The 24,952-nt window shown below is 41.0% G+C and overlaps 1 protein-coding gene across 5 annotated transcripts in view; it reads left to right on the top strand.

Moving 5' to 3' along the window:
- Positions 1-24,952, top strand: part of gria4a (glutamate receptor, ionotropic, AMPA 4a) — a 121,497-nt gene that overhangs the window by 45,024 nt on the left and 51,521 nt on the right. For all 5 annotated transcript variants that reach the window (XM_026193618.1, XM_026193617.1, XM_026193621.1 and 2 more), the window contains exons 3-5: positions 17,936-18,175; positions 22,578-22,630; positions 22,891-23,022. In XM_026193618.1, coding sequence (XP_026049403.1) covers positions 17,936-18,175; positions 22,578-22,630; positions 22,891-23,022 — 425 coding nt within the window. The remainder of the gene's footprint in view (positions 1-17,935; positions 18,176-22,577; positions 22,631-22,890; positions 23,023-24,952) is intronic.

Below are 24,952 nucleotides of genomic sequence, written 5' to 3'. Positions count from 1 at the left end.
AATGGAGGTTACACCCTTTAATAGTGGCTCAGATTTGGGACCTATTTGGCATGGCGCAAATAGATCTTTTTGCTTCCAGGGTAAATACTCACTGCCCCCTGTTCTTCTCCATAATCGACCACGATGCACCCTTGGGCAGACATGCTCCTGTATCCATTTCCCCCAGTGGAAATGATATCTCCAGTTCTAGAGAGAGTGCGTCGGCATTCCCCCTCTCTCTGATTCTAGTGGCCCATTGGTGGCCCACAAGGTCGTGGTATGCAGAGATAATCAGCCTGCTAGCAGCGAGTCCTTGGCAGCTTCCTCTCCGCAGGGATCTCCTCTCTCAGGCGGGAGGAGAAGTGTTTCATCCGCGCCCAGATCTGTGGCGCCTTCATGCTTACCTGCTGAGAGGTTAAACTTGATTGCTAAGGGTTTGCCACCTAGTGTGATAGCGACAATTCAGAGCGCTAGGGCCTCATCTACTAGAGGCTTGTATGCTTATAAATGGCGAGCCTTTGAGCAATGGTGCCAGGACCGCCACACTCTCCCATTTCAGTGCTCTACTGTGGATGTTTTGACATTCCTGCAGGAGCTGCTGGATAAGGGCCTTTTATTTTCAACAATTAAGGTTTATTTAGCGGCTATATCTGCTTGTCATATTGGCTTTGACGGGGTGACACTAGGTGCACATCCCCTCGCCATACGTTTTCTGAAACGAGTTCGCCGGCTGAGGCCCGTGCTTAAGTGCAGTGTCCCTGCTTGGGACTTGTCTTTGGTGCTGGAGGCCCTTTGTAGCCCCCCGTTTGAACCCATTGAGTCTGTGGATATGAAATTTCTTTCATATAAGACTGCATTACTTCTCGCTTTGGCTTCGGCAAAGCGAGTGGGTGACCTTCATGCGCTCTCTGTGCATCCCTCCTGCACACAGTTCTCTTCTGATGGCCACAAGGTCGTATTGTGTCCAAATGCTGCCTATTTTCCCAAGATCATGCCTGCATCTTATAGCTCAATGGAGTTTGAGTTGCTGAGCTTTTGCTCCCCTCCTTTTGCATTTGAGGAGCAGAGGAGGATGCATTTTCTTTGTCCAGTGCGTGTGCTATGCACCTACATTGAGCGCACTCAGAATGTGCGTTTATGTGACCAGCTGTTTGTCTGCTTCGCTAATCCAAATAGAGGTAGAGCTCTGTCCAAACGGAGGCTGTCCCACTGGATTATAGAAGCTATCTCACTGGCATACGGCACTGGTGGTCTTGCTTTGTCCCACAGGGTGAGAGCTCATTTCACCAGGGGGATGGCAACCTCATGGGCTCTTTTTAAAGGGGTGCCTGTAGCTGATATTTGTGCGGCAGCTAGTTGGGCATCAACGCACACTTTTGTGCGGTTTTATCGGTTGGACGTCACAGCCCCTTCGGTGGCTCATGCTAACCCGTCAACATATTCCATGTGGTCAGCCCAGCTAATTGCGGGGACATCGACCGGAAAATCCTCGTCTTCGGACTCAGACGAAGCCGGGGCTCCAGACTCGGAAAGGAGAGGGTCATGCCGTGCGACAGCCGAGCATCCCAGCACTTTTTCCACAAACGTCACCTGCCTTTCCAGGGTCGAGTGCCGGACCTGGCGACAAAACGCACAGGCTTCGGGCTCCGTCAATGGTCTCCTAGCGTGGACGATCCCCAGGCAGACAGGGCAGGCATCGTGCTGGTCGCTGTCGTGCAAAGAGAAACTGCATCCCTGAGGACAGGGGCGAACAGAAGATTTCTGCTTTGCTCGCTTCGGTTTGGAGTCCATTCCAAAACACAAAGCAAAACGCTGCACGGGAAAACTTGAAATTAGCGCTCCGCGGGCAGCCTACACACCAACTGCGCGGTGGAGGCTAACACCAACAGGGGCAGTTAAGCTAAGTTCACGTCGGCAGACAACGGAGCTAACTAGCAGCAGCTAGCTAGCCCAACTCAGCAGATGTGTTCTCAGCGAGGTGAAGATCGTAAGAACTGAGGGATGACTGTGATGACAGCGGCTATATGTGCAGGCGGGGCTGTGCGCGTGTCATCACACGTCAACTGCCTTAAAGGCGTGATTAAAGGTTTCTTCAGCCAGGACACGCGAGGGCGTGATATCCCATACTTATGTGTTGTACCTCGTTCCTCTCCTTCAGGGAACAGAAGGTATAGACATAACTATTCGTTTTTTTTACTATTGATTAGGTGGTGAGCAAGAATTGTTGTACTTGCACTGCGTGAAGCTAATGTCTATATTTGATACTGTATATGTATTTTTCCCTTTATGACTAGTTATATAAGGGGTTTAAATGTATCATAGAAATTATGCCAGACGATTTGTGATAACTGATCCAACTAAACAAAAATTCTGTGATACTTCTCAGATTGCTGAAATGCTCCCTTTACCTCTATAAGCAGGTCAGTGGCTGCAGGTTCATTTTTGGTACACTGCTCCAGGGATTCTAGTGTCTGTATCACTGAACTGGAAAAAATACAAATAAAATTTGGTTCTCTTAATTAAATAGCCATCTTTGCTCATTCTAAGAGAGATATGAGGCGCTTAAGCCTTGTGTCGATCAAGCACTTCTTTTTTTAGCTAGCATCGGCACTTAGCAGATGCTTGGGGAAAGTGCTAGTCATGGTTTCGACTGTTGCTATGAGACGATATGAGATAACTCAAAGCTCAAAGCTCTTTGGGTATTTTGTTTTTACTTGAATCACACTGGCACATTGAGTAAATATGCTCAGCTCTTAGCACTTGCAAACAAGGAGACAAATTGGCCAGTGAAGAATGTTACAGTGGACCAAGTGATGCAGGAAATTACTGCTCAAAGTCGCTGCAGGTTTCAAACATCTGAGACGACATCTTCAAAAACACTATTAAACAATTCTCATACATGTTTTAATTCACTAGGTTAGATAAGTCATACTAACATATCTTCTCCACATCTATTTCATACAGCACATGGAGTTAATAGGGCTGTAGCCAACATATACAGAAATAACAGAGCAGGTGTTGTTTGTGTTGACTGTATGTGTAAGAAGTGGACCGTGGCTAATGAGGGGAGATACACTAGAATGCTTCTGTCCAAAATGAATGCTTTCAATCATTTAAAAAAAAGTGACATAAGTGCTGGCATCCTTTAGGAATTAAGCACTTTGGAGAATAATTTTTCTCTGCTTTTGTTCTGCCAAATTATGCACTGTCAGGATCTCCAGACTTTCCATGTAAAATTGACTTGTAATAACTTCCATGACAAACACGAAGCCAGCTCATTTTAGCTCACATTAACCACACTATAGGTATTTTGTACCTATTGTAACATGTTACTACTAATTAATGCACTATGACCCAAATCTCTTTTTATATAACAGACCTGTGATTATCTTCTTGAATAATGTTAATGGAGTCTAAAAGCTACCGACATCTTAAAGGTAATGTAGAAAGTGTAAATGAGGAGGGGAAAAAATGCTTTTTTTGTGTTAATTTTCTTCTCATTCATCCACTAACAGCAGCTGTGTAATGGCTGTGCATAAGCAGACGTTTGAAGTTCAGGTTTATCCTAAAGGACATATGGACATTAAGAGCCGGGGATTAAACCAATCATTCATTCAGCAGACATCTGCTTTCCTTTTTCTCCTGCCACTGCCAACTTGTACTGTAAGATGAGGCAGATGAAATTAACGTGACTAAGTTTGTTTAGACTTGACTCGATTTGACTCGATTCAATTCAAACTTAAAGTTTTAAATGTAATTGAATTTACATGAATTCATCTAAAGGATAGAGTCACACTAACTGGAGGCGAGAGCTCGGCGGATGGAAAGAGATGAAGAAGAAGACAGAGATCAGCAGGAGAGCAAGATAGATGGGCTGAAGAAAGGATGAGGAATAGCGAGGGGGAGCACTGAGACAGCAGGAGAAATGGGTGATGGGACGCCATTACCTCCCTTACATTACTGCTCTGTTTATCTTGTGAGCACACTCAATCACCGTGGACCTGTGCTCAGCTGGAAGGACACACAAACGCATAAATAGTGGCATCCGGACATATTTGTATTACTATTTCAAACAAGCCATTAAGTAACAGTTCCTCCATTTGTTGTAGTTATAGTGATAGGAGAAGACAGATGTGCAGCACACACACATATGCAATTTTTGGGTGACTGTGCATCTGGATGATGTAGATAGTCCACAATTCAATTCTCGTGCTCATTTCTAATCATTTCTACTCTTAAATGTTATCATCAGAAAGGAAGAGACGAGGTCAGAGATAAACATGAAACAGAAACACAGACACATTTTGCAATCTTTTATTTTTTAACAGAAAAATCAAGCAACAGTAGTTGAACTTTGAGAGATGGTTATCACTGACAGCTATTCAAACAGTTGCATTGTCTGGCTCAATATGCATCAGTCAGTAGTCAGAGCTTTGCTGACGGCCCTGCAAGAAAAAAAGACCTGAGATAAAATCAGCTGCTTTGTGTCCTCTCACAATTTTACAGTCAATATCAGACCGGCAGCCTTTTCTTGTTATGTGTTATTCAGCTATTTCTGAGACATGCTGTGTGTTAAACAGAGTAACACAGAGCAACTTTTGGAACGTTAATAAGACTCAGAATTGTCATTGGACACTAACTCAGATCCTCATTGATTCCTTGGACGTTGAAATAGAAATAAGTAAAAACAACTGCCTTTCTCACATCCTCTGAAAGGACGGCACCAGCCATTTCAGCAAGTCGCACAAAAAATATTCAAATGACAAAGCAGCTAGTTTGAGCTGTAGGAATTTACCAAGTTCGAATAGATTGTCAGCTTAACAAAGTGGGGTCTTTTTACACAGGAGATTGCATATTGGCAGTTGAAATGGGTTCCTTTCAACCATGGCAAGGAAGTTATTACGACCATGACAACAGAGGTCCTGTAACCCTGAGAAAGTAGCAGTTTGACCCATAACAAAACTCCTTATTCTCATCCAAACTGTGATCGTTTTCCAAAGCTGCAGGCAAATGGAAGGTTTTACATATCAAACATGATAAAAAAAAATATCATCTTCATACGGTTTTAAAGTTTGTTACGCAGAACACCTCCTGATAAGTAAAATCATAGACTTTAAAGAGGGTGTACTTTCATCTCACTCTGTACCTAAACCTATCCAAACCACAACCACAGTTTTGAGTTTTGTCACATTAACTTTTTCTTTCATCACTGATGATGAAGGCTAAGGATACTATTTGACAATAGTAATTAGCTACTAAGTAGTGGTAACTATAGTCACCGTGATGCACTTGTGCACATATGACCTAGTTAGCGCTCCGTGTGATTGCTACTTATCATGTTTTTGCAGGCGCTCCTAAGAAGCAATCACACAGAGCGTAGAGCAGAAGGAGCATCCACTTCAAAAATACCTAAAGTTGTCCAGTAAAACGGCTTTACGCACCTTGGGCTGTTGAATCAGAGTGTGAAATGAACAAGCGGAGAATATTAAATTGGCTTTTGGATGGTTGCAAAACTGCAAGGATAACACAAGGCACATCACAAGAGAAAAGTACACATCAAGTGTGCTATACCATTGGAAAGTGGTGGGCTTTTTTTTTTTTATTTTGCAGATTTTTCTGTGCGATCACTCCTCGGGGGAGATAAAAGCACAGTACTTACATACAATATGAGGCTGGCATAGAGAGTTTCTTTCTCTCCTCCTCACTTTCTTCTCCTGCCCTCCCTCCTCCCTTGTCTACTGTGATGAATGGTTTTGATATTGGCTGTGTGTGTGTGTGTGTGTGTGTGTGTGTGTGTGTGTGTGTGTGTGTGTGTGTGTGTGTGTGTGTGTGTGTGTGTGTGGTGGGGTTGGGGGGGATGAGGTGCCTGTGTTCATACTGGACAGCCCAAGGGGGTTTTAGCTATCGTTAGTACTCCTTAAAGATGACTGAAAAAAAAAACACTGTCTCTTACTCACTCACACACACACACACACACGCATGCATGCACACACTATAGATTATCCCTATTTAAAAAACTGCATCCCATATGGTAGCAAAGCCCTGTGACAGGTGATGTGTAGTCTCCGTCATTCTTTCCCTCTTATCATTTCCCTCCCCCTTCCTTACTCTCTCCATCTTTTATCTCAGAAGTTGCAGACCTCACTGTTGAGACAAAGTTTTTTGTAGCGCGTTGTATATGCTGCTCCAACTGCGCGTGCAGATGTGGGAGTCTGTGTGTGCATGCATGTTTTACTGGTGTATCAAGCTGTGAGCAGATCTGCTTTGGGCTGGAACTTTGCTTTGAGACTTTTTGTCAGGTTCTCCATTACAAGATTGATAACACGCCTCGGTAAAGACAATCCTGGGGACATTCAAGCATTGTTTTGTTTCATAAATGGTAAGATATTTAGGAAGGTGGACTATTTATTGCAATTGCTACTTAAATGGTAAATGGCCTGTATTTGTATAGCGCCTTTCTAGTCCCTAAGGACCCCAAAGCGCTTTACACAACCTGTCATCCACCCATTCACACACTGGTGATGGCAAGCTACATTGTAGCCACAGCCACCCTGGGGCACACTGACAGAGGCGAGGCTGCCAGACACTGGCGCCACCGGGCCCTCTGACCACCACTAGTAGGCAACGGGTGAAGTGTCTTGCCCAAGGACACAACGACCGAGACTGTCCAAGCCGGGGCTCGAACCGGCAACCTTCCGATTACAAGGCGAACTCCCAACTCTTGAGCCGATCGTGGCTCAAGAGTTGGGAGTTTGCCTTGTAATCGGAAGGTTACCGTTTAGTGTGATCATTTTTGTAAGTTGTGGGGCGATCGTGCCCCACAACTTACAAAAATAATCACACTAAATGGTGGCACATCAGTCGTGTGGCTGTGTGTGTTGGTGTTTGAGGCTTGTAAGTGCAGCATCATTCTTAACCTGATTATGTTAGTTTTCAATTGCAGTAAATCTCTGTGACGTGTGGGCAGCAGAATCTTTTCTAGAAGAGCCTCATGTTCCAAAGTAATGTGCTGAGCTAAGAGATATGAACTTGAGACACTAATGAGATGTTACCAAAATGCGATCGCTTCCTCACGACTACACAGAAAACAGAACTGCTGATTGGTCGTGTCCATGGCTCATTGGACTGAGACAATAACAGTTACAACTCACATCGGTGTTCAATCACTTGTGCATGTAATTCCCTTGCTCCCCATTTTATTAGAACCCTCCATTTTCAGAGTTGACTAATGCAGGAAAATGGCACAAACTTAATATTAAGAAGCAATTTTTGAAGCTCATTATAGCCCTGATGTGCAGGCTTCACACCACATTAAGACAGGTTATTAAAAATGTTCAAAACCAGAAGTGACTCTTTACGAAATGTCAATTTCATGTTTGTGCAATTCAAAAAATGAGGAAGAAGTCTATTTTTTTGATATGCTTTCCACTCCATTTTTGTAGGGTGGATGATGTTAAAGAGCTCATTTAACTTAAAACATCATCTGCTTCCACATCTGACAAACTAGCTTTGGTACCGCATTCCAGCAAAGCAGTGAGTGAAAACAGCTCGAAGCAGTGTGACAAACTTGGAGAATACTGACGCCAAAAGACACCTTAGGGGTATTTGACACCCTGGCATGAGAACTAGAGGTGGGTTTTGATTAACGATTTATGGATTAAAATTGATTCTGGGTTGGATAACGCGATATCAATTAATTAAAATCCTGAATCAATTTTTAAATATAAATTTATTTTGCCCGAAACGCCAGAATCTCAGGTTAAACCTCACAAAATTTCTACAACCACCAAACAGCTAAAACAGTAAATGAGAGCAGGTACACAGATTCTGCACAAAGACGTGAACACAAAACACGACCCAACGCATCCGAATCAGTGAGATGTTGCCTTTCTCACCCGACGCACGTATGTGGACACGGACACGCCGTCGGTGCTGAAAGCCGACAGCTCACTGATTTTGAAGTGTCAGTGGGCGCTTTGTGTTTACGTCCTTTTTGCGCTAGATTCTCAAGCTGCAGGTTTTATATCTCTCCAAACAATACTGACTGAACCAGCAGCCAAAGACAATCCAAACTACGCTTCACATTTCGCTTCACATAAACATAGTCACGAATTTCCTCTTACTTTTGCTGTTTTGCTTCCACCACGATAAAATCACACTTCATGTAGAGCTTGCTCTCTCTCTAAATCAATAATCAAAACCCACCCCTACTTATTACCCACCAGTCTACGGTGTTAGCCGCTGTTTTGTTTTTGTTTTTTTTACGTACTTCCGACAAGAAGGTAAGGCAAGTTTATTTATATAGCACAATTCAACAACAAGGTGATTCAAAGTGCAAATAAAAAGCATGATTTAAAAATTATTTAAAAAAAAACAGTAGATAAAATCAGTAGTTAAAATGTAAATTTTGAAATTTAAGCTTAACATTGTGGATTTGGTGTTTTATTCAAATGCAGCTGAGAATAGGTGAGTCTTCAACCTGGATTTAAATAAACTGAGTGTTTCAGCTGATCTGAGGCTTTCTGGGAGTTCCAGATATGTGGAGCATAAAAGCTGAATGCAGCTTCTCAGTGTCTGGTTCTGATTCTGGGAACTGATAAAAAACCGGATCCAGATGACCTGAGAGATCTGGAAGGTTCGTACACGTGAGGATGATACCAAACAAGGCAAAGTAAATAGTTTTTAAAGCTGAAATGTAGAGGGAAAATTAAAAGTAGTCATTTCTGCTGTTCAATACTGAACAAATTTAAACTTTTTAAAATTATGCAAAATTGCAAAATGCTTAGCTGTCTCTAATCAAACCTCTGTAACTTTGCTCTGCTTCATTTCGTTTTTGACTGCACAATATTTTTAAGGTCATCTGCTATAAAAACCCAGACCAGGAAAACCGCCTTCATGTTTTTCTGTGTTTTATCCTCAGTTACTTTGACACAAAGGAATCTGCTGTGATGCTTACATCTTTGATAACATCTCACAAGTGTCAGCTTTCTTTTTATAGATATAAAAATATAGATATGTATTGGTAAGTGATCAGGATTATAATATTTCTGACTGTCTGAGGCAAAATTTCCCCAATTCAAATCGAATCAAATCGAATCGTGGATCGAATCGATTCTAGAAATCAGTGACGATACCCAGCCCTAATGAGAACACATTTTGCAGACAAATTTGTGTTTCTAAATGTGTTCTGCAATTACATTTGGAGCTCTGGATACGATTTATTTCCTAAGTTAAGCATGTTGGTTGGTTAGACTGCGTGATGGACCTATAAAGCACATGATAGTAAGACCAGAGATTAATGTTTACATACGTGCATTTCAGCTTTGCAGAAATTAAGGTGAATATCATAAACAGTGTTGGGCAAGTTACTTTGAAAAAGTAATTAATTATAGTTACTAGTTACTTCTTCAAAAAAGTAACTGAGTTAGTAACTGAGTTACAAGATTCTAAAAGTAATTAATTACTTGAAAAGTAACTATTGCTTTACTTTAAAAAAAAAAATGTTTAACCCTCTGGGGTCCAGGGTATAATTGGCCATTTTTGACTACTTTTAATTTTCCCTCTACATTTCAGCTTTAAAAACTATTTACTTTGCCTTGTTTGGTATCATCCTCACGTGTCTGAATTTATAGTTATGTTTTCATTTTGACATACTGTATTAACACAATTAACAATTGATCTAAAATCAGACAAAAAACATAAAATCCGAGTAGAAAGTTATTATTTTTACTGTAACAACCACAAACATGTTTAATGAATCCTATTTCATAACTTTAAATGCAAATATAAATTGTCAATTTTAAAATCATATGCACAAGTTTTGCAAACAACAAAGTTATTTGCAGCCTTTTACCCTTTGTTATAACCATTTCAAACTATTTACAGAACAATCAGCTGTTCTGCATTCAATAAGATGCCACACAAATTATTTGTGCCACTTCAAAAAAATAATTTCCATCCACTATAAAGGAGAACATCACAGCCTGATACCTGCAGGTCTGACAGCAGGTGTATCACTCCTTTTTCTACCTGGAGACAGCAGTCGCCTCATTGTTCTGAAACACAACACCAAACTATCCACAACACTACACACTAACTACACAAGACAACACATTAACTACACACTCCAAACACGCTAAACGTCACAAATCTCTCTAACGGTAACGGCGTTGTAACGATGGGAATAGTACTGAAAAAAGTAACGCCGTTACTTGTAATGTCGTTATTCCCATCACTGATCATAACCTCTGCTTCAACAAACATTTATGGCAGGTTCTTGGGCACCGCGCTGATTGTTTGTTGTTGCACTCCTTCTGTGACGTCACCACAGACCATTGCTGTTCGCATTCGCTCTTATAGGCACACTGAGCTCACTGCAGTCTTTTCTGGAACAATAAGTGTCGCCAAAAAGAAAAAGTCTTTGTTGATGTAGGACTAGAAAAAGTCAAAAAAGTTAGCAAAACTATGGCAAATATTTCTTTTGTTTAGTTTTCTCCAGAATGTCTTTTCAGGCTGTTGTAACATCTCCCACAGCATAATGTGAGACTCCTTGAGAAGCTCCTACACTGATATAAGTCTATACGATCCTGTCGGTAAAAATCGGTTTTTACCAACAAGACTGTATACTCACACAAGGACAGAAAACTTGAGAGCTGCTGAAGTTACACCAAAGCGTGCAAGTGGAAATTTCACTGTAAAAGAAAAACCTGTGGGTTTGCAAATGAAATGCACTGTAAGATTTGCTAATATATTTACTCTATATGAACATATTCTCTAGGTGACTGAGATAGACAGCCAATAACCTCAACTCACTGTGAACTGCAGAAAATTAGTAACATTTAACTCACCTCAGTCACAGGATAAATGATCCGAAAGTAAGAACTAGAGTGTCCAAGTATTTATTTTTACATATATTTGATAGCAGGGAGTGAGCCATAGTGTCACCAACTATTAGTATTCCCTAAATGGGATAACACTAAAGGCCACACAAGTACTGTAGTTGCCTCTCTCTTGGGTACCTGTCCTCATTTTCCCCAGTCATTATTCTTATTCTTAGAAGCTTTATTCATGAAGCCTCGGGGACAGGCCCTGGGGGAGGAGCTGGGGAGGAGTGAGGAGGATGAACAGGTGCAGAGAAGCAGAAAGATGCAATCAAAGAGAATAAAGAAGTAAGTGTGGTAGTTCTACCCAGGAGCATTTTCTCCTGATGTCCCTCACCCCTGACCCGACATTCAACCCTGTATTCAGACACTGGTCCTAAAAAAAGACATATTATGAATGCTCTTTGAAGCAGCTGTGCATGTGTGTGTGTCGGTGTGTGTCAGTGTGTTAGTGTAAACGTCAGTGTGTGCTTGTGTTTATTAATGTGAAGACCTGACTCCCAACACATTCAAATGGCTATGAGTGCATTTAAGGACTAATTTCCAAGCCTTTTCTATTCCTTCGCTGCCCTCCAGAGCAGTATTTCCTCACTTTCTCTTTCTCTCTGTTTGTAAATATCTTTCTCTACCTCTTCTTTTCCTCTGCACTGTCTGCTTGGCAGACTTTACACTCTCTTGCTGTCAGAGCCCCTCGTGGGTTTTGGAACTACTCTCTTCCTCTCTTGCTTTTCTCTCTCTCTCCATTTCTTCTTTCCTTCCCTCACTGAGAACAACCGAAGCCTCCGTTTTCTCTCTGCTTGAGGCAGTTTTGTGAAAGAGGGAAGAAAAAAGGGACGACAGAGCGAGATAGACGGGAGAAGTAGGCAGACAGAGAAATGAATGGCCTTATTCACAAGCACAGCAAAACCAGACACACACACACACACACACACACACACACACACACACAGTAGGGTACATAGCAATCTATCATTCTCAATAATCACTGCCCCTGTTTATGAAGCTGTTGTGGCTCAGTTATCCTATTAGCTATGTTCTACTGGAGAGGATTCGATATGAAATCCATAAGGTGGTCGAATGTTCTTCCCAGACTATTGATTTTCAAGGTTTATCTTGTCTTTATAATGCTACTAATTAGCCCACTTGAGGCATGGTGTCCCTGAAAATGTCTGATCAATTGTTTTCTGCATGTTTGCAGATTTTTGCGTTATAAATATGTTTTATTAAACTGGATAAACATATCCCATGAGATTCAAAAAACTCTTTAGGTAGCTCTTCTAGGGAGAAGAATGCGTTATAATAATGTCTCCGGGAAGGAAACCACAAACATATTTAATTCTTCATAACTCGTTTATGCCTCTTGCTTATATTGCTTATACTGCTGTGCATACCTCTTTATTTTGGTGCTGAACAATTGGCCATTGCTTAAAAAGCTCTCGGATGCCTCCTAATTTTGATCTATTTTATAAAGTAGTGAGCATTTTCTCTCAAAGAATATTAATCTTTAGGCTTTTAGCCTGACTTCATACCTTTTTTCTTTTCTTTTCTGCTCATAAATAGAGTGGATAAAAAGCTGCTTTCTTGATTTAAAAATAAACGTGTGTAAAAAGTGTGCATGATTGTCTATTACAGAAGCATCTGTTAACCTGTTTGCTTTTTAAGAAGAGCTGTGGGGAAAAGTGTTTCATGTGTTTTACTGTTGCATGATTTTATAGAAAACATACCATTGGGTATCCTTGTTGGTCTTCAGACAACAATTCTAAAGAACCAAATGGGAGAAAACAGTAAAACAATTTTACAGGCATATTATGAAATTTCTTTTCTTTTCTAACCTTTGTGGTGCCGGCAGCTTTTTGCAAGGAGTTGCTCCATTGTGTCATAATCTCCAGTATGGTGTATTATATGGGAACTAATCTGAAATCCATACAGTGACTTTGCTCTCTGCCAGATTTTATTGATCTCCAAACTCCTATCTTGTCTTTATAATGGTCCTCTTTAACAGAGCTTTTGATGCCCATACAAATGTAGTGCTTCACTGTGTAATAAACGAAACTTCTAGAATGGTGCAGTGGTTAGCACTGTCACCCCACAACAACAAGCCCCTGGGTTTGAACCCACTGGTGGCTGGGTCCCTTCTGTGGGGAGTTCTCCACATGTCTGTGTGGGTTCTTTTTAGGTTTTTAGAGACCACAATAAACCAGGAGTTCCACAAACAGACAAAGCTGGATCAGATAACTCAAGAAAGACTCTGTGGCTACAAACACACACACACATACACACACAGAGGTATAATCAGCAGGAATGGATACAGCTGGGTAACAAGAGATAGGTGATGACAATCAGGAACATGAGCCAGGGAGGAAGTACAGGTCAGAGCAAGACATTAGAAATTACCAGAGCAAAAAATGAACATTAACCCTAACTGGCACAATGTGTTTTTTGAATAGAATAACTAATTTCACATACAGTAGGAGTCTCAGTCACTGTGGACATTTTACTGTTCAAAGGATCATCCTCAAGCAGTTAAATATTTTTTCTTTGAAAATCTGGACTTTCACTTTTGCTGCGCTGGAACAAAAAAGCACAGGAGCTTGCTTCTCCAGAGCTTACCCCTGGGTAAATGAGTTAAACGTGAACTTTCAGTGTAAGCCATTGTGCAGTTCATTTGTCTATAATTATATTGCACATAAAGTTGATTATTGGTATTCACCACGTCCCCACTCCCCCCCCCCCCACCCCATTCTCGGGTACTACTGCTCTACCCTGTAGGCAGCCCCAGGCAATGTCAGGGAAAATGCACCTTATGGCTTTTAAACAAGCTTGTACTCCTCATTTGCTCATGTGTGTGCTTTATTTTGGCCTTTGCCTCAAGATAATGGGAGATCACAGACTGAGAATTGCATGTGTGCTTTGGAGGATGGAGGGATGCTTGTGTGTGAAGGTAACTACAGCATCTACAGTATGGGTCTGTATATGCGTACACTCAAAAAAAATAATTCATTGGATGAACGTAATTTCATCTTGCCACTTATATTCCATCTAAACAAATCATGTTATATTAATCCATCTTGATTGTGTTGTTTCCACACAATATATGTTTGTTGTTGTTTGTACCAAGTTAGTCTACTTAAATTTATTTAAAGTCATGTTATATTGTTTAAACACTTTGGCAAGTGAAAAGTCAGTCTTGTTACATGAACTAGTAAAATATTTGTTTGTTACACCAGTGATAATCTTGTTGAATGAACAAATGTAACTTCTGTCTGTAGTGCATGTTGTGTTCATATTACATAATGTTCAACAAAAAAATTCAACGGATTTAGAGCAACTTCCAATCCACCCATCCTCTTATCTTTATCTGGGCTGCGGAAGTGATAGGGTAAGAGGGGCAGGGTACATCCTGGACAGGTCGCCAGACTATCACATAGAGACAAACAACCATTTGCACTTTAACACCTTTGGGTAATTTAGAATCACCAATTACCCTAATAACTGCATGACTTTTAACTGTGGAGGAAACCAGAGTACGCAGAGAGAACCCATTGCAAACTTGGCCAGATTGTGGACTTGAACCCAGGACCTTCTTGCTCTGAGGCAACAGCACGTACCACCATGGCATTGAACCATGGTGGTACTCAACAAAAGTAGGAAAGCTATGCTTGATGCAGAATTTTCTTTATGTTTTTGTCCTTGACAAGTTAAACCATAGTAAATAGTAATACATACAATACACGTGGTGTGTATGGTTGTCTGCCTCTTCCTGTGGTTTGACATCTCGTGTAATCTTGTGAATTTCGTGAGTCCAGGCAACTAACCACTCTTCCTAGATTGTATCATGTCATCTGAACAAGAACAAATTAAGTTTTTGAATTTCATGCACATCCAACGTGATTTAATTACAGAAGGTATCTATTCTCTCTGCTATGTTAACAAAAGAAAAGCAAGAAGCTGTCGTAAAGACATCAGCATCATGGTGAGGAATTTGAGAGGGAAAATGGTTAAAGAGCAAACAACACCAGAAGCAAAGAGAGCGACACTGTTAGACTGTGAATTATTGTACTGTTTCAGCAACATTCTTTCTTCCCTGTTATGCAAATTGGACAAATTTGAATGTGAAAACAAGAAATAAAGTGATTTTGCAGAGTATGCAGATGATTGAGAGGGCTTTCTATATAAGCACAGAGATACAAATCAGAGAATAACATGGACGGCCGTGGATGTAGAGGCTTGAGTAATGCAGACAAAGGAAGGACATCAGATTTATGGAAGGGTATGCGCAGAGAAACAGAGATGTTTGACAGACAGAGCGAGTAATTAAGAATCAAAAAACAGACTGTACATTAACAAAAAAGGAGATGCTCGTGAACAAGTGAAGGGGGAGCAACTAGATGTAAATGTAGGAGATGTCCCTGGAGACCTATTGTGTCCAGTGCTTTAACTGTGGTGATGATGTACCATGCCGCTGGTCCCTTCCTCTCATTAAAGCTTTATGAAGCAAGCTTAGCACACATTTTATTACAATGACGCCACTGTCTGGCACATTCCAGCCTTGCGGCAGGGTGGTGTTGGTGGAGAGGGTTTCAGAAAAAAAAAAAGCCAATAGAGGCATAGATCAGAAAGGGAATCAAGAGAGAAAGGAAGACAGTGAGTGTAAGAAAGGCAAAACCAACATCAGGAAGCACGAATAGAAAAAAGAAGAAGCGATAGACGGAGAACAGAAGCTAAGAATGAAAGCTCAGATGAATGAAAAGTGGGATTTCAGTTATGTGCTCTGGGCCTGTGTGTATAGTTGCAGCTGTCTTGGTATTGTATAAAAATAGACTGGTTTGGGATTAAGGCTATCAATATTTCTTTAGGTTTTGATAGAGGCCCATGAGGTAGAGGGAAAATTCAAATTTGAAGACAAGTGATGTCATAAGCTGCATCTAAGCCAGAAGTTTCAGTCAAATTTCAAAAGAAGTCATCAGCTGGCACAGGAGCTCTGCTCCAATCTGCTACCCAGGATGTCAGCTCACATGTTCAGTGCTTCAGTTCTATTATTTCTCATTCTGCTGGGTTTTTTCCTTAACTCAAAATAGTTGATCCTTTTACCACAAATTCATCCAAAATCAAGCCAGTTGTACTGAGATTTATACATACAAATGGATTTTCTTTAGCATTTATAATAGATGAAACTCCAAGTACTGCACTTTCCTGGCACTTCACTAAAAAAGTACAATCTTTTTTTATTATCTTATAACACAACCTCATTTCAGCATCGCTTATGTTACGCTCATGTGCACTGAAATATCAACCGAAATCTGGGAAAAAGTTGTAAAACTCATTTGTGAAGACACTAAGAACATTGACTTTAAGAACGCCATGACTCAGCTACTGCTGAATGACGCATGCTAAGTACGTCTAGTATGCTAGTTCTCTGAATTGAAGACATTTAGCTCCTGTCATAATCAGAGACTAAATCCCTGCCTTATCGCCTCCTGGGTGTAGGGGCCTCAGCTTTGTTTAATTGCCACAAGCCCAAGCGTCAAAGCTGCATCTCCCTCAGTGTTTACCCCCACTGAGGCTTATAGCTGATAATGGAATTACTCTGAGTCCCAGGGGGAGGGAGAGCAGGAGGAACAGGAAGAGGAGGCAGCTATAGATGAAGGAAAGTGGATGATGGTGGAAGCTGAAAGAGAGAGGATGGATGGAGCATCTGCCTGGAAAACTAAAGAAAGGGGCAAAGGTATGAGGTGATGTGATGCACAAGAAGATAAATAGAGGGAGAAAGACAGGAAGGAATTTAGAGTAATGCCTGACAGTTGCCAAAAGCAAACCCTGCAGTCTTCGTGCCTTACTGTTTACTCCAGTGTGACGTATGATGGGGCGGAGAATGAATTATGATGCAGGGTAGAGCTGAAGTCTAAAAACATGGCTGTTTGAAAGAAAGGAAGAATGGGACTTAGAAAAGAAAGAGGAGGAGGGAATAAGAGGATAAAAGAGAAAGTGGGCAGCCGAAGTGAAACATTAAATCCTATAAAAAGAAATAAATGATGACACAGTTTTCTTAGACTTCACTCGCTTAATTTCTGTCCTCTTCTTTTTTTGAGAATATGGAGGATTCCTCTGTTCACATACCAAATGCTTTTTTCTTGGTTGAGCTACAAAGATGAATGACAAAACAAAGCAGAGGGTAGAATTTTGCAGAAGCGACATAGCGGAAGATGTCAGAGCTTTTTAGTCTTCTCTCTGTCATGTTTGAAAGCTTCCGGATGTTTGGCGACTGAGCTGCAGTGCTGTAGCAGAAAATGACTATATTTGAAGTGAACTCGTGGCTTGGTCTCAGATTTTTTATTTATTTTTTTGGCTCTGCATGTCTGTATGTGTGCAGAGATGGATCTTAAGGATCTAAAAGCTGTTGGGAGTTTGGATTTCATTTTAATTTTCTCAAAAAAGGCATAAGAAGCAACATGAATTTTGGCAACTGGGAACGATTTTGTGTGAGCATTTGAAAATGTCTTGTCAGGGAGCTTAGGTTGGCGTCTGGTTTTCAACCCATGCCCCTGCAAATGTTTGTGCTTGTAATTTATAACTACATGTGGAAGTACATAAGAAGTGGCAGGGAGGGCTATTGTGTTGGGGCCTGTTTTGGGTGAAATAAAAGTCATTTTGCAAAGGCAGTCTAATGTGAAAATGACTGATGTATTTTCAAGATCTGTTCTGTTTCATTAGGCATTTGCAAAATCAGTCACACACACAACTCAAAAATAAATTAAAGAAAAAATGCAGTTTGTGGGTCTAATTAGGAGTGTAAAGTTAGTGCATAGCTGACACAAGTTGAAGCCGTCTCTCATTAAAATTGGTTCACATGTGAAACCCGATTCCACAATGTGAATTTAATTAAGGGCTTCTCCATCCTCCCTTCTTGCTGTTTTTGGACCGTTTCTCTAGCAGCTGAGTCACTGAGTATAATATAGTGTCATATAGTATTTTTGTCGACTTACCCACTTTTTTTCCTTCTTCTACCTGGATCCCTTTTGTGTCCGACACCTTATCCCCCGACCCCTCTCCATCTTCCACCTCTTCTCTGTCCACAGTCTGTTCTCAGTATTCAAGGGGGGTCTTCGCTATCTTCGGCCTTTACGACAAGCGTTCAGTAAACACGCTGACATCGTTTTGTGGGGCCCTGCACATCAGCCTAGTGACACCCAGCTTCCCCACTGAAGGCGAGGGCCAGTTCACGCTGCAGCTTCGGCCGTCCATCAGAGGAGCTTTGCTGTCCCTGTTGGACCACTATGACTGGAGCCGATTTGTCTTCCTCTACGACACAGACAGAGGTAAATGCCCAGCAATGACTGTGCTAATGTTGCATGTAAAAACAGTTCGAATATATAGTGGTCTTATGACCAAGACAAAATCTGACCACTTCTAATTTTCTTCTACTTAACTTTTATTCCTTCTGAGTTTTAAAGAGCAAAGTCAGAAAAAAATCACAGAAAAAAAATCCAAGCACTAATGGGCAGGTGTGTCATTGTTTTCATAGGACTCAATGCCATTCTGTTAATACTACATACACCACATGATCCAGTAGCTTCTGGATCCATCCTTGGTGTTAAAAATTTTTTTAAAATTAAAGTAATAATTTTCTTTTTGATTTTTAGTATTTCACATTTAATTCAATTCAGTTCAGTTTTATTTTATAGCACAAAATCACAACAAGAGTTGCCTCATGGCACTTTATATTATAAAGGTAAACACCTCACAATTATACAAAGAAAAAACCCAACAATCATATGACCCACTATAAGCACACACTTTGGCAACAATGGGAAGGAAAAACTCCCTTTTAACAGGAAGAAACCTCCAGTAGAACCATGCTCAGGGAGGAGCAGCCATCTGCCGTGACCAACTGGGGGGTGAGACAGGATAAAGACCTGCTGTGGTTAGCTCGCTCTGCTTTATAATGTTGTAATTTGAGGTTTGCGTGCATTTGCTTAAGGTCCCGCACACTGTCTCACAGCATTGAGGGCTAGACTTCGACTGGGTCTTTGCAGCACCTTGGTTCTTTTCTTTTACAGCCTATCTGTTATAGATTTGCTGCTGAGCTTGGGATCATTGTCCTGTTGGATGACCCAAGTCCTGTGGCTTCAAAACAAGCCCCCAAATGATCAACCCTCCATGCTTGTGCTTAACAGTTGGCATGAGGTGTTTGTGCTGATATGTTGTGTTTGGTTTTCACCAATCTTGGCACTTTGCTGGGCATCTCCACTTTGGTCATGTCTTTCCAATGCAAGCACTAAACCCTTGACATTTTTTTTCAAAAGCATCTTTGCAAACCTAAGTCATACAGCCCTGTTTTGTTTTTGTTTTTTAAGGGGAGGCTTTCTCATGGCAGCCTTTCAAAAAAAGTTGTACTTTTTTACCAGTCAATCTTCATCTAATTGTGCTGTGACAAACTTTAACATTTAACACACTTACTGAGGCCTATAGACCCTGAGACCTATTGCTTGGAGGTGTTTTGCATTTCTAAGGCCGAGCATTGCATTGTTTGACTATATGGTGGATTTCCTGGGACGTCAGCTCCTGGGAAGATTGCAGCATTGAGCTAAAACATTCCTGAATCCTCCAGAACATCAAACTGTCAAAACTTTTTCTTTCATAGAGGTGCTCAGACTTGCAGTTGATCAGTTAATCAAGGACATTTGATTAGCAGCACCCAGCTGCTACTGACCCTCTTAATTCCTATAAAAGCAGTAAGGGCGTACCCCTCTTAGCCTTAACCCTTTCTTTTCTTTTCTTTTTTCTTTTTTTTCATAAAGTAACTCCCATATTTAGCCCTGTGTTCTCATGGAAACACAAAGGTTTTATTACTGGCAATGGGCGACCGTGGCTCAGGGGGTTGGGAATCGCATCTGTAACCGGAAGGTCGCCGGTTCAATCCCTCGGCTCTCTGTCCTGGCCGTTGTGTCCTTGGGCAAGACACTTTACCCTACTGCCTACTGGTGTTGGCCAGAGGGGCCGATGGTGCGATATGGCAGCCTCGCTTCTGTCAGTCTGCCCCAGGGCAGCTGTTGCTACAACTGTAGCTTGCCTCCACCAGTGTATGAATGTGAGAGTAAATGAATAGTGGTATTGTAAAGTGCTTTGGGTGCCTTGAAAAGCGCTATATAAATCCAATCCATTATTATTAATGAGCAGACTTTATAAGGACAGCAGCTGAAACAGTGGTGATTTGGCACTTTTCAGCCAGAGACAAAGATTTGGCCTCAGCTCTCGCGGCGTTCACCTGCTTTTGATTCGACCATGCCATAATGCAGCACACGCAAGTTAGTGGAGCAGGCACAGCTGATGCCCTCAGACCCTAACCACTGTCATGGGGATGCTTGGCACGTTATTTCTCTCACACACACCTACATGTGTGCACAAATAGACACACACATACACTCCCACACAGACTAATCCCCAGCCACAGGGAGTGAAACACAGGTCAAACATGACGTAAAGTCCCCAGACCGTACTATAGTGGGTGTGTGTGTGCATGTGTGTAGGTGCCTCAGCCAGCATCCTGTGGCCTTCGTTGTTTTAAGTTATTACCTGGGGGAGCAAAAGGGGAAAAAAAGAGGAAGGAAAAGGGGGAACAGGAAACACAGGTTAGGTCAGTCGTGCTGGTGGCAAAGTCAAAAAGACAGAAAATTAGCTGTGAGTCATGAGAGGAGGAGACAAACAAGGTGACGGGGGCAAGGGCTAGGAAGAGGAGAAAGTGGAGGTAGATGGGGGGGCAGTGGAGGATGGCAGGGGGAGCATTACAGAAAGGAGGAATAAGTAGACAGACAAAATCACAAGCCTCTGGGGATGTACAGTAGCATATAGCACAGGAAGGAGGGGAAATGTTTGAGAGAAAGGGGGATGGGAGGGAGAAATGGAGCGAAAGATGGATGCGTAAGAATTTGGGCTGTACTCACCCATGACTTGGCCAAGGCAGGGCCCTTCATTACAGGCTCCCATCAAGACCTGCTGCCTGTAATGTGCTGGAAAATAGGCAGTAACACTGTGATCTGTTTTATGCGCCCTGCTCTGCTCCAGAGACAGCTGCTAACACGCACTCACAGAGGCACGAACTGTGGATGTCCACAGAACTGCACATGTGCATGCAAAGGCAAATGCATTCACAGACAAATTCAAATAGATTACATTAGTGCATACCCATTTCTGAAAGCATTAGATAATATGTGTAAAAACAGTACATAGGAAGGCACACATACTGCAAAACACCTGAGTAACTTACAATATAATCAGTTTGTATTCTGCAATTAGTTTTAATTCTGATTTCATTTCGATTTTTTTTGTGTTCAATACAGTTTAGTTTCTGAAGCAGATAAGCTCATTTGAGTTTAGTTTTTATCCACTCTTTCATTTTCTTCTGCCTCACCAGTTCAGGGTTGCAGGTGTGCTAAAGCGGTCACAGGGCGAAAGGCAGGGTGCAATGCAAAATGATGATTTTTAGTTTAGTTTTTATTAGCTAGTCTTAAACTGGTTATTGCAGTAAAAACAAAGCACTTTGTGAAGGCGGTTGACTCCAGGTCACGCACACCTGCTAATTCTTAATAAACAAAATCAGCAAAGTCTCATCCAGGCAGGTTATGATGACACATGTGAACAAAATGTCAAAAACAAATTTTCTTTTAGTTTAGTGGATTTCGTAAGTTCACAAAATCGTTTTTGTCAGTTTATTTTTCTCCAAAAGTTGGGTTATTTTTTACACCAAGTTTTACCTTTTTAGAGTTTTAGGTTAAGTTTTAGGCACAGACATTTTCATTTAGACACATGTATGATTCTATATAGCATCAGTCTAGTGGTTAAAAAGGTCAAACTAGAGTGTGTGCTTTCTCGTCTTGTGTTTTAGAAGACTCCCGCTGTACTCGTGTTTCTCTGCCTTTGTGTCCATGTGACTTTCAGCAAATTGTGATATCATTTTATTTTGATTGAATCTGCTTTGCTCAGAGAGTTAGCATCAAGGTTTGTTTCAGCGCTCATTGTGATAGAAACATGGCCGCATGCCAATATTAAGAAAGAATATTGCTGTTGCATTGTGTTATTACTTATTATTACATGTTTCCCATTTGTCTTGACCCAACATGACACTTGTTCGGTGTAATATTATATCCATTGTCACTCATGTTGACACCTTCTGCTTGTTTGATCAAGTCAGATTCATTAGAAACACATTAAGAAGACAGCCTGTTCAAAGGTGTGTTGCCTCATATTGTAGAAGCAGAAGTCCATTTTATAGTTTTGATTCCAGACTATAAATACTAAGTATTTACACATGAATTACTTTTTAATCCTATTTTACTCTTAAGGGGGAAAAGGATTGAGAATTTAATTTCAATGAAATGTCAACACTGAGTGTCAGAATTCGACAGACAATTCAGACGTTATACTTTGCAGGCTGGAAGATAAAAAATTAAGTTGAAGATGCGTTAAATGCTAAGCATTTTGCCCCTAGTTTTTAAGCGTAATGCACACCTGGAAACAGTTTTGCTAATTCTGGTATAGTGTGCAAAGGTTTTACCTCAACTATGATTAGGATAACAGATTTTGAAAACACGAGCACTTTTATTTATTTAGTTTTTTTTCTGGAAAAAACAGCAAAGCATAATTTATCCATTTTTCAACTGCATCATGTACCTAGTGCAGCATTAATTCTCTTTTTTGCTTCCCTTACTCTCTGTTGTTTAGGTTATGCAATACTGCAGGCAATTATGGAGCGAGCGGGGCAGAACGGATGGCAGGTCAGGACACACACAAATGCGCAAATTCTTGGAAACCTGCTAAAACACACACACATGCACAAGAATTGTCATGCTTTCTCAGAGCGCACAACTAGTATATTAATTTAAACATCCACATGCACACACTGTGCTCCCATGCTGTGTATTCACATTTCTGTGATTAGTTCTTCAAATAGCTTTATCATTTGCTTGAGGTTTACATGCATGACTCTATCCATGATGTCTTCTCTTGTGTTCCTGCGCGCATTTGACATGTACAGGTGAGTGCAATCTGTGTGGAGAGTTTCAATGAGGCGGCGTATCGGAGACTCTTAGAGGACCTGGATCGACGGCAGGAGAGAAAATATGTCATTGACCTGGAGCCTGAGAGACTACAGAGCATCCTGGAACAGGTACTGTTATTGGGAAATTTAACCAACAAGATTGTGAATACTTCAGTCTAAAATCCAAAATAGTGCTTAAGCCAGCAAACCATGTAACTCATGTTAGTTGAGTATGGAGGTTGAATATGGAGAGATTTGTGGTGCAGATAACTTAGCAGGATGGAAAAACATGGAATAATTAACAGGTCTATTAAATGTTAAATAATTCTGTTTTAGAGTAAGTTTGAGGTTGTTATTGCCATTTATTAATGGCTACATTACATTTACAGCATTTATAAATACTCTACAGTCCCTGGTTACAAGTAATAAAAGGAATTTTTAAAATGTAAAAAAAGAATTATCCAACTGCTGGTGCATGGAGGTCTGACACTGATCTGGATGCTAAACAAGATCATGAGATCGAGTTAATGGCTGCCCAAATATCACTGAGTGAGGGCAGAGATGACATTACTGACCTGCACTTAACACTTAATGAGATACAGCCAAAGCACAATGATACGTTTTTAGATCCTTTTAACCACATAATAGGTTGTGTTAAGTAATGAGGTGAGACCCTGTGAGAAATAGTGAAAACAATTAGAATTAAAGTTAAGTTACTAATGACTGTAGTACCACATAATGGAGATTTTTCACCGTACCACTAGTGTCTGCCGACTGTCTGCTCCACTCAGCTGGTTGCAGCAGCTCGCCTGATGCTTTCTGACATCTGGAAAGAAAACAAGATTTGAGTTTTTCCCTGGAGTTCGTAAATGTGGAATGAAAAACTGTGACTTCCCCAACAGTGTGTGATTGCAGTAATGACAGTAAAGAGTCCTATCGCACACAGATTTCAAGCATATACCCACGTAATAAATATCAAGGCATGCGCTCGGACACCTTATGGCTGTCTGAGTTCATTAGATTGTCTGTCTTGTTTGATGGTTAAGTCTTGAGCTCTGACAGGTCTCAGGAGTGTGTGTGAGAAAGAGAGAGCGTGTGACTCAGGGCTGCAACATCCCATTGGTCCTGCCACCTGTCATTACATGTGATCCTCACTTTGCATATGTGATAAACTCACTAACACAAACATACACACAAGCACATTCACTAATGCACATACCTCTCAGAAACTCCTACAATTACTGGTAACACACAGAAATTTAATATATGTAAAAAAAAAAAAGCTCAAATTACAGCATTACAATGCACATAGTCATACAGCTACACAGACACAAACCCACACTAGTAGCGGCATCTCAGACACACAGACTGTTTCTTAATTGGCTTCTGTGCTGAGTGAACAGACAGACAGGAGGCGCACGCACAAACGCACACATGTGTACTGAGACGGGCATACAGACACAAACACACACACTAGTCAGCTCTGCAGAGCTGGCACTGGCTTGCATCCCTGCTCTGAGACAGAGACTGCTCTGTTTGTCTGCCCCTGCCAGCTGCGATCTTTGTGTGTGCACGCGCGTGTGTGTACGTACATCTGTCTGCGTCAGTACAAAGCCGCTGATATGTGTGGGTGAGAGAGAGACAAAGAAAAATGTGAACAGTTTGTTAATTAGGTTTATGCCACTTGTTAATCTCAATATGCATTCGACCACTTTGTCAGAATTCCCACAGTCTGCTATATTTTCGCTCCATTTCCCTATATGGATAATATCAGTGACCAAAAACTCACGGGTTTTAGTTTTGAGCAGAAATATTTTTACCTTATAGGTCACATTTGAAATCAAATAGCAAACAAAAAAAAAAAAAAAAAAATGAAAAGAGTGAAATCATCTGCAGCTTTTATAACCCATATATTGTGTTTGGGTCAGACTTGACCTGTTTTCAAGTTTAGGTAAAGTATTATATGCTTTCTTTCAGTGGAACTACATTTCTCAAAAGCAGCTATTTCAACAAAACAAATTAAATTTTATCATTTCAATTTGAATGTCTCCAAAAGACA

This window comes from Astatotilapia calliptera, chromosome 14 (assembly GCF_900246225.1).
Source record: "Astatotilapia calliptera chromosome 14, fAstCal1.2, whole genome shotgun sequence".
In the NCBI taxonomy this organism is placed as follows: Eukaryota; Metazoa; Chordata; class Actinopteri; order Cichliformes; family Cichlidae; genus Astatotilapia; species Astatotilapia calliptera.
The sequence above is the reverse complement of the archived record's forward strand: the minus strand, read 5'-3'. Positions and strand labels throughout refer to the sequence as shown.